General features: G+C 36.0%; 1 protein-coding gene across 2 annotated transcripts in view; it reads right to left on the reverse strand.

Moving 5' to 3' along the window:
* Nucleotides 1-11,532, reverse strand: part of LOC133517142 (hemicentin-1-like) — a 292,977-nt gene that overhangs the window by 8,037 nt on the left and 273,408 nt on the right. For both annotated transcript variants that reach the window (XM_061850306.1, XM_061850305.1), the window contains 2 exons: nucleotides 8,900-9,115; nucleotides 8,632-8,772 (listed from right to left, as the gene is read on the reverse strand). In XM_061850306.1, the coding sequence (XP_061706290.1) occupies nucleotides 8,632-8,772; nucleotides 8,900-9,115 (357 nt within the window). The remainder of the gene's footprint in view (nucleotides 1-8,631; nucleotides 8,773-8,899; nucleotides 9,116-11,532) is intronic.

Here is an 11,532-nt window from a genome sequence, read left to right on the forward strand (position 1 = left end):
ACGAGCGCCACTATGTATTTCGCGGCGGCAAAAGGGGAGCAGTTGGCGGTCTCACCAAGAAACAATAATGCCGTTGTGAATATCGTTACCGGTTTAATGCATAGCGCCGTTGCTTTAGCACATTACAAATAGTTTTCCATGCTAAACCGTCAATGTAAAATGTAGACCACTCCGTCAAACAACCGCGTGGCAATTTGAATAATTGCCACGCGTCTGACTCAGAAAAATCATCACGTGAAAAAAAATGTACCCACATGTGGTATGTAACTACTTATAGTTTTAGGATGCACTCCTATTTTCAACACGAAACAACGGCATTTTAAGAAAATTGACGCGCACATTTTTCAGTGACAGCTAAATGCAATTTAATTGTGACCATCGACGGCGGACAGAGCATGGCCATGATCTGGCTATGTTGCGGCGACACGCGCCATGCCTCCGTCAGATATCTAGTACCTTCTATGATCTGAGATCACTACAAACCTAGTCATGTAATCAAACACTTGCTACATCCTGGGTACTTTGTTTTGATTGTACGTTAAGGGGATTACATTGAATATTTTTATAAGGCATACAAGAGGAGAAGAAAAAAAAGCGGCAAATTGCGGACTCGCCCATGAATGGTTCCGTACCGTACGTATCCGTACCGTTCCAGGGGGGGGACACATTTTACTTCTTTGTTTCTCGCGCAAACTATTCAGTTTAGAAAAAAAAGATATTAGAAACCTCAATATCATTTTTGAAGACCTATCCATATATACCCGACCGGTTTGGCCTAGTGGATAGTGACCCTGCCTACGAAGCTGATGGTCCCGGGTTCAAATCCTGTTAAGGGCATTTATTCGTGTGATGAGCATGGATATTTGTTCCTGAGTCATGGGTGTTTTCTATGTATTTAAGTATTTATAAATATTTATATATTATATATATCGTTGTCTAAGTACCCTCAACACAAGCCTTATTGAGCTTACTGTGGGACTTAGTCAATTTGTGTAATAATGTCCTATAATATTTATTTATTTATTATTATTTTTTATACCCCACACGTATGGGTTTGATGAAAAAAGTTTTTTTGAGTTCAGTTCTAAGTATGGCGAGCCCCCAAAATTTATTGTTTTTTTTTTCTATTTTGTGTGAAAATCTTAATGCGGTTCATAGAATACATCTACCACCACCAAGATTGAACAGTATAGTTCTTATAGTTTCGGAAAAAAGTGGCTGTGACATAAACTGACAGACAGACGGACATGACGAATCTATAAGGGTTCCGTTTTTTGCCATTTGGCTACGGAACCCTAAAAAGGAAAAAACTTTTTTCAAGAATAAATAAATAAATAATAAATAAATAAATATTATAGGACATTATTACACAAATTGACTAAGTCCCACAGTAAGCTCAATAAGGCTTGTGTTGAGGGTACTTAGACATCGATATATATAATTTATAAATACTTAAATACATAGAAAACACCCATGACTCAGGAACAAATATCCATGCTCATCACACGAATACATGCCCTTACCAGGATTTGAACCCGGGATCATCAGCGTTGTAGGCAGGGTCACTACCCACTAGGCCAAACCGGTCGTCAATAAAAGAAGAAGAAGAAAATAATACAATTATTTGTTTTTCGTTGCTAAAAAAGAACAATTATATTCGTACATTTGTCTTAGTCAGTTACTAATGTGTTCTTTCTAAGAGCAAAGCCCATTATTCTCCTAAGTTGATATAAAAACAAAGAATAAAATAGTGTATACAGTCTTTGTGATTTGAGATCCTTTTATCACAATCCTTGAAAATTAAGTCGAAAGTTGATGACCGCCCCGAAACCGCATTCCGTACAAACGTAGTTTCGATTGTTCTCCCTGATATTAACAATTACATGAATAAGTTTTTACACAATTTAAGGTATATCAACCACAGATATACTCACTTGTTGGATTTTTTTCTAATTGTTAATGATTATCTACTGAACCGTAAACTGTATAAATAAACATTATAGGACATTATTACACAAATTGACTAAGTCCCACGGTAAGCGTAATTAGGCTTGTGTTGTTGTCACATCCACATATTAGACAACTTTGCTAGGGTGGCCACGTTTCTAGGTTGGCTAAGGCTCGGGTGGCCAAGCGCATTTTTTACTCGGAGCTGGAGGAGGGCAAGCGAAAGCATGGCGGACAACTTCTTAGGTACAAATATGTGCTTAATAGGTTAACAGCCACATTAAGAGCTGCAAATTGACCAATTTCTGTGGGAGAAGCAGGCTGCTAACCGCCCTGTATGGTTATATTTCGTCACTAAACAAACGATTACTTCAGATAACCTAAGGGAGTGTTTTAAATCGACACGAGTTGCGAATTACCTATTGGCACGTGTATCGTACAACGTTTTACAGTACACTCTTTACAGTTTCGACATATGCACGGAAAGTGCTCATTCCCGCACGCGTGCTATATGTACTGTAAAGATATATTTAGTTTTTGACTAAAATGTAGAAATGTTTTCTGGAAAACAGAATGTAATACCGATTATAACACACCGCGGGATTTCGATAATGTTCGTTTGTACGTACATAATTGAAAAAAAAAAGATTTCTACCTGATTCATTCATGATTGAACTCGGATCAACAATAAACATTGTTACCGTTTGTAAAATTAATATTATTCTCTACAAGGGCTAGGTGGAGTGGAAAACAATAGTCCTTTTCTTGAAGTCGATTAGACTTTTAAAAAAAGAGGAGGTCATGAATTTCACCATTTTTATGAATGTTTGTTACCTCAGCACGTCGGAGGTAATTTTAAATCTTATGTATTTACGATTTAGTCTTGTAAAAGTGAATAAAAATGTATGAAAATGAATAGCGTCAGACGAGTTGGAGAATTATGTTTTGTTAAAAATATGTGTAGTTTTGGATTGGTCCCTGTTTTTTTAACATCAAGTTCTGATGATGGGATCCACGGGGTTTCAAATGAATATAGAGATTTTTGTTCATTCATTAATAAATCAAGTATTTGGTTTCAAAAAAGTGCTATTTGATGAAGTTAAATTGCTGATAAAAAACAGAACAAAACTCCTCAACGACACGTATTTCACGTTTGGCAATTTGTATTCTCCATTAAGTTTGTTAAGTACGTAAGGGTTTTTAAGAACTATGTTTGTCTAGGTCCAGTTTTGTTAATAAGTTCCCTGACGAATTGAGTTAACTCCTAAATTCTTGATAGATTATGATCCCGAGCTTGAAACTTGAAACGTACTCGAAGCACGAAACTTTTGAGAGACATGATTGTTCCGCCAGAGAGGAACGAGTCCCGTAAAATGCTGCGTCACTCATAAGAAAAACTTTAAATTAAAAATAGAAAAATAAAACCTTAAAAAAAGAAGGGAGCCGACTTCAAAAAGGATATAATTAAATATTATCGCTTTTATCTTCGCTAGCAACTGCAGATTTGCTCTAAGTTGGTGCCAACCCCAATAGTTACAATAACGTCTCTCATACGTTCCGGCGGAATAGCTGAAAACTAAATAAAACTGTCGTAAGCAAGTGACGACACATCTGCAGTGAGACATAAATCACATTTTGTAATGCAGCGAACGCAGAGCAGGCGTTCAAAAATGCCAGCCACGCGACAAATCTGCACCTATTCTAAAAACTAGCCAAGTCAAATCCTGAAATTGAATAACGTCCCAAGTGAAATAAATGCATTGTGTAAATAATTGTCTGTTTAAATTTAAGATTAAGTATATATTTCCTATTAAGCAGCAAACATTGTGGTAGTATCAAGAAACAAGAAATTGTTATATAAATTCATTTGCATATTGCATATTGCAAGTAAAAATTCAGTATTTTCAACACAGAACTTGGCATCCGAATAGATCTCAATTATTTTGTAGACAAAGACAACAACGACGCATTATCTTAATTTTATATTGAACTTGGCTCTCATTTCACATTTATATTTTTGATGGGATATCATTACTTTTTATATAGCATTTATGTTAAGTGTTAATAATGATTTTTTTATGTATCATTACTCTATTTTTTTTAATACTACGTCGGTGGCAAACAAGCATACGGCCTGACTGATGGTAAGCAGTCTCCGTAGCATATGTACGCCTGCAACTCCAGAGGAGTTACATGCGCGTTGCCGACCCTAACCTCACCCCCCTCGTTGAGCTCTGGCAACCTTACTCACCGGCAGGAACACAACACTATGAGTAGGGTCAAGTGTTATTTGGCTGCGGTTTTCTGTAAGGTGGAGGTACTTCCCCAGTTGGGCTCTTCCCTGGATCTGGAATGACATCCGCTGTGCTGTGCCCTAGCACACAAGGCGAGATGACATTCACAATGCCCATACCTCTCTTTTGAACGTAGTTTAAGGACATACCCGGGTCCAAGGATATACTCTATTTTCTACGTTTACGCTGTAGAGTTTTCTTTTTTGTGTTATTTTCTTTATTTTCTTGTACCTTCGAAATATTAGGATGAATTGCCCATTTATTATCTGCAATATTTCTTACACGTTTTCGGTTTATATTTAATTTGGCCAATTCTGGGCGGTATAATGTTCGTAGGTGGTTTTATTATATTATATTATAGAGCTTTCTTGTGCCTTGATTTGACATGGATCTAGATTAATGAGATGTACTCCGTCTAAGGTTTTACATCTAGAGAGTGCAACGTAAGCCTGCCCTTTGCTAAATATTGAGGAGCCTATGTCAAGAAGAGCGCTGCAGAAGAAGCTTGTGATTTGTGGATAGTAATAGCATACGCTAAGCAAATAGGGATTTTTTCCCGATGAACATATGCATTACTTAATATCTGAAACTTAGTCTTGATACCTACGTTCTAATCCGTACATTAAATTATGATTAAATTTGATTGTAATTTTACGTGCGTTATTGTTGCTGTTGACGTCCCAATGTACCTTTTCTATTTTTCCAATGGATTCGTTTACCATCTATGTTTCTTCGCAACATTACACGTGCACCTATTTTTATTGTGATAGCATTTTCTAAGCCAGCGGTTAATGATGAATCATCCTCGGTCTTTTTCAGTACTTCCTTTGCTCGTGTTTTTAAATACTGTGGACAGTCTATTTGCCAACGTTGCATTATTAAACTGATTACACAAATGTTTAGTGGGGAATAGGTCGGAAAGCAGGAAAGTGGTCGTTGTGGTTTTTAGCGGTCAATTTAAAGAGGCGATTAGACAAAGCACACCTGTCTTGACTTGTTATTACACCCATTCTTACTCGATTCAACATTTCGCCGAAAAGTTGGACGTTTTTTGCCTCATGTTTATTGTGAATTCGTCATAAGAAAATAGTCCTTTTCATAAATTTGGAACGCTAAAGGAACCTAAACATTTAAGTACATCAGTCGACTTCATGTTTTCGGATGGCGACAGTTGTCTCACTGGATGCAAATGGATGATTTTCAATAATTTTCCATCTCGATTTTTTCCCTTATGTACACCTAATAACCTACCTTGGTGCCAAATTCCAAGTTTCTAGGTCACCTGGAAGTGGGTTAAGTTTTTGATCTATAAGTCAGTCAGTCACAAAAATGCTGGTTTTTAAACATGAATTTATCAATAACTGTTTTAGCTACGTTTATGAGATTTTGTATTTTAGACCAGCTAAGGGGCTTGAATAAATGTGCCAAAGTTCATGTGTGTAGGTTAAATAGGTTTCAAGTAGTGAAGGGGTCAAAGGAGCTCGAAATGGTTCGTGTAATATTACGCACGGTTGCGTAGCCAGTTCCTTTTTCTTTGAACTTGGGTAGACACGCTACCGCGTGTCTAGATCAAGTATAAGTAAAAAGGAATTGATATATGACAGGGTAGGCAGTGTCTTTTTGTCTTTATGAAGTGCACGCCCCTGACCTCATTTATATCTACTTGGTTTGTATAAATTAGTGACAATAAAAAAAATATGCCCATGGAAATAATGAATTTAAAAAAATCTATTACCGCCCGCGAGCATAATATAGCTCAGTCCATCTTAGTATGCTGGCATACAATAACACTGATTACGAGCAACTGTGATGAAAAAAACATTGTGGTTTTCCAAAGTTTTCATGTAAATTATGAATAAATATGTATACTAAAAAATAAACTTAATTAAATATATATTTATTTCAGACCCAGAAGTCCATATATGGTTAGTTAAATTAACTGAAAAGCTATATTCGTTACAGTAATTATTCCAGTGACATCTAATGCCACTTTGGGGCAGCGAAATCTGTCCGCAATAACCTTCAGAATGCTATTTCGACTTTCCCTTACGCGGCCCATTAGCGAAATCATCATCATCATCTGCATCATCATCATCATTATCATCATCATCATCTAGCCACAGCAACTGAGTTCTACTGCTGAGAGCGTCGCTGGTGTGCTCTCAGGTGACTGATATAGCTAATTTCTACAGCGAATGTACGACCGCACTCACTGCAGGTCAGCACTAGGGATGTTACAGAGTTTCGGCTTCGGTTCTGAAATACCGAAACTTTCGATTGATTGTACACATCCAGCTCCGGTTTCGGTTCCGATTGATTTCAAACTACATCGGAGCCACAGATTATATTATTATAATAGTTCTTACGAACAGATATTATTTCTCAAAGAAAACGTTACTTTCTGCTTTGATACCTACATAAAAATACAATGGAATGGATCTTCAACGGGCCGCTTCCTACACCGCGCGCAAAGGCACGACGCTAGGATTGTCTACGCTTAGAAAATATTTTACAATTAAGTACATACTTAAAGAGCGAAGTGAAATAAATTATATATATAATTATATTATTTTGTATTGTGTCATTAATCGGCCGGCAAGTTCCTAATATTACGCACGGTTGCGTAGCCAGTTCCTTTTTCTTTGAACTTGGGTAGACACGCTACCGCGTGTCTAGATCAAGTATAAGTAAAAAGGAATTGATATATGACAGGGTAGGCAGTGTCTTTTTGTCTTTATGAAGTGCACGCCCCTGACCTCATTTATATCTACTTGGTTTGTATAAATTAGTGACAATAAAAAAAATATGCCCATGGAAATAATGAATTTAAAAAAATCTATTACCGCCCGCGAGCATAATATAGCTCAGTCCATCTTAGTATGCTGGCATACAATAACACTGATTACGAGCAACTGTGATGAAAAAAACATTGTGGTTTTCCAAAGTTTTCATGTAAATTATGAATAAATATGTATACTAAAAAATAAACTTAATTAAATATATATTTATTTCAGACCCAGAAGTCCATATATGGTTAGTTAAATTAACTGAAAAGCTATATTCGTTACAGTAATTATTCCAGTGACATCTAATGCCACTTTGGGGCAGCGAAATCTGTCCGCAATAACCTTCAGAATGCTATTTCGACTTTCCCTTACGCGGCCCATTAGCGAAATCATCATCATCATCTGCATCATCATCATCATTATCATCATCATCATCTAGCCACAGCAACTGAGTTCTACTGCTGAGAGCGTCGCTGGTGTGCTCTCAGGTGACTGATATAGCTAATTTCTACAGCGAATGTACGACCGCACTCACTGCAGGTCAGCACTAGGGATGTTACAGAGTTTCGGCTTCGGTTCTGAAATACCGAAACTTTCGATTGATTGTACACATCCAGCTCCGGTTTCGGTTCCGATTGATTTCAAACTACATCGGAGCCACAGATTATATTATTATAATAGTTCTTACGAACAGATATTATTTCTCAAAGAAAACGTTACTTTCTGCTTTGATACCTACATAAAAATACAATGGAATGGATCTTCAACGGGCCGCTTCCTACACCGCGCGCAAAGGCACGACGCTAGGATTGTCTACGCTTAGAAAATATTTTACAATTAAGTACATACTTAAAGAGCGAAGTGAAATAAATTATATATATAATTATATTATTTTGTATTGTGTCATTAATCGGCCGGCAAGTTCCTATTTCCCGACTTTTGTAGTGTACACCTACTAATAAAGCAAAAAGGCTGGTTTTCGTGTAGGTTATATATTATTTGAATGTGTCCTTTTTGACAGTAAATAAATTAAACCGACTATAGATTCTATAGAAAATAATTCGTACCTATCTACTTAGGTAATTTATGTCAAAACCGGCATCGAAATCACGCGAAATCGACTGGATCAAACTAGCATTAATAGTACCTACTTATACGTATAATTTACATAGCAGCATAGCGTAAAATAACTATAAGCAAGTTGCAATATAATTAATATGTGTGCATCTATCTACTTTCGAATATTCGTTTATAAAATGATACAATTTTGTTGTTTTATACATAAATCGCGCAAAAGACGTTATATTTATGTTATGTAACACGAAAATATCGGTTTTTCGTTACTTCTGTATGTGTATGTGTAAACAAAGTTTTTCTATCAATTAAGCGCAAACGAATATTCGAGAGTAAATAGATGCGTACATATTTAGGTAGTAATAGTATGTAATGACGTAATAAAACGCAATTGTTTTTTGTATGGAAGTCAAACCACCTGAATAGAACATTCACCTACATTCAGTTCTTTACAACAATACAAAGGCTAACACATGAATGTTCTTTTTTCTTTTGTTACTTAGAGTAAAAAGGGAATATTAATTCCATACCTTCGTATTGCATGGGTCGATGATGCCTTCTCCTCGCGAGCAGGGCTATGATGGCGACTACAACCAGAGTCCCCACTGCCCCCGCTACAATTCCTAAAGCCCAACTGGTCTCCATACTGCTGCCATTTGTGGTTTTCGCTTCTATTTTAGACGAAAATAATCATCATTAGCAAACGTTAAAATTTAAAATTTCCGTTTACTGTATATAGGTAACAATTAAAAAAAAAAAAAATATTTTAGCTAAACCTTTTTTTTAAGTAAGACTCACCAGTATGTAATGCCAGCCGAGATAATGTTAGCACCCTGAGCGTCGTGGCCTCCGATCTCCCTCTAGCATTACTTGCGTAGAAAACCAGTTTCACGGCTTTCCCGGAGCCAAGATTGCGCAGCTTCCACACCGGAGAAATAGCAGAAGAATTCGTCAATAGCGTGCCGTGCTCCCATGCCTCAACGAAGTACAATGTATGTAGACCACCATCGTAACCTGAATAATTTGAGAAAAGTTTGAACCTTATATTTTGATTATATTATAGAGAAATAAGTAAGCTTACTTATTTTTCTATGATTGTACTGAGAAATGTACTTGTATATATATTTTTTTAAATAGTGCGGATTTTTTATAATCCGATTATTTATCATTCATCGATGTTGATTTGGCACTTGCAAATGCCATTGCATTACTTCATATTGTTGATATATAATCTTATACCTTTAAACGAGCAATTCTTGTATATATATAAATATATATATTTCTGTGATCTCGGAAACGGCTCTAACGATTTCGCTGAAATTTGATATATGGGGGTTTTTGGGGGTATACAATCGATCTAGATTATTCTTATGTTTGGGAAAACGCGTGTTTTCGAGTTTTCATGCGTTTTTCTTTCGACGCAGAATATGGTCGCTAATTTCGTGTTGCCGGCCGCTGTCCGTCTGGTCCAGCGGGTTAAGACGCGGACTGCTAAACGAGTGTTACGGGTTCGAATCTCGCCCGGTGACTAACTTTTGTTTTTTTTTATATGTTCAAGTTTATATATAATTTTTTAATTTTTATTGTTTTAGACAAGTTTAATTTAGTAAAAAAATGTAGTTAAGATTATCACCTGTAGACCACCATATTACAATAAATAGTTATAACCGAGCAAAGCTCGGTCGCCCAGGTACTGTACATAATAATAATAAAAAAATATTATTGAACTTAATTACACAAATAGGCTTAGTCCCACAGTACGCTCAATAAGACTTGTGTTTTGGATACTTAGACAAACATATAATATATTAATACTTAAATACATAGAAAACACCAATGACTCAGGAGCAAATAACTGTGTTCATTACACAAATAAATGCCCTTACCAGGATTTGAATCCGGTACCATCGGCTTCAGAGGCAGGGTGACTACCCACTAGGCCATACAGGTCGTCTAAATATAGATAGACTTGAGAATATAAATGAACATTGTACCTACATCTAAACTTCCCACTAAAACTGTCTTTTGTATGTCCATTTTTACTAAATATGGGCTAGATACAATAAAACGTTCTGAAAGCAAACCAAAACTAATCGCATCCCATTTAATAATATAGAATGCAATTATATAGGATTGGTTGAATTCAGTCGAGATCAAACCGCAACGTGTCAGAGCAAGCCTAGTGTAGATAAATAAATTAAGCTTAGTGTAGATATTTGGGGACAATCTTACACATATCGACCTAGCCCCAAACTAGGCAAAACTATGGGTACTAGATGATGATATACATTACTTAAGGTAAATGCACACTTAGATACATAAAAATCATCCATAACATAGCAGCAAGAAACATACATATACTTTTTATGAAGGGTTTTTGGACCAACAATGGACGGCAGGCTTTTCTACTACCTATTCTAGTCTGTTTATGTAGATTATGATCGATTATGATAGACTTGAGAAAATTATGAGCAGATGGCATTTCTTTTTTAAAGAAAGACATTTCTTGTTTTACTACGGTCGAAAATTTTCATAAAACCAATTACGATAATTGATCTTTCTGCCACAAGACAAGATCACGTGATATTAAAAAAAACGGACAAGTGCGAGCCGAACTCGCTCACCAAGGGCTTTCAGATTTTCCTCTTCTGTGCACATTATTAAAGGTTTTAAAAAAATCTACAAAAAGATTTGGTCACGTATACAATTATGACAGCGCATACTGTTGCTTAACCTCAATGATTGATAACGAACTTTAAATAAAGACTATATTTTTACAAGCTTTTATTTAACTTTCCCTGTTAGTACTAATGTTTTCCTTATAAGTTACTTGTAGTATAAGAAGACGGTATTACTTGCCAAAGTTCATAGATCTAGGTCAACGGAAAGTACTCCATGAATTTTGATTCCCTTGAGACTGCCGAAATATAATAATGTTTTTTTGCGGCATAAACAGCTGTATCTTATTTTTTACGTAACTTAGAAGTTTGATTTTTTACACCTTCAAAGGACTGTAATTTTAATTTCAACTCGATACCTCCACATGTTCCCGAGATAAAGGGTCTTGACAGACAGACAGACACACGGACGGACGGAGAGATAGATGAACAACAAAATAATCCTATAAGGGTCTCGTTTTTTTTTCTTTTTGAGGTACGGAACCCTAAAAATGGTATTCGTTGTACACTAGGCCTTTGAAAATCGCGCATCCGAACGAAGCAATGTGTTTTGCATTACTAACTTTTCAATTTAGTTTCCCGCAATTCACATTTCAGTTAAATTGGATCGTTGTTGATATATTTGGCTTCCACTTTAAATTCTACTGTTCATTATTTGTTTCCTATTTCATATAAAACCGGTAAAAAATTTGGAATACTAAATTGTAGATTTTGTAATTATATCAAAATGGTGGAGAAATGAAGTTTGGCGAG

The sequence above is a fragment of the Cydia pomonella genome, chromosome 4 (assembly GCF_033807575.1).
Source record: "Cydia pomonella isolate Wapato2018A chromosome 4, ilCydPomo1, whole genome shotgun sequence".
Classification (NCBI taxonomy): Eukaryota; Metazoa; Arthropoda; class Insecta; order Lepidoptera; family Tortricidae; genus Cydia; species Cydia pomonella.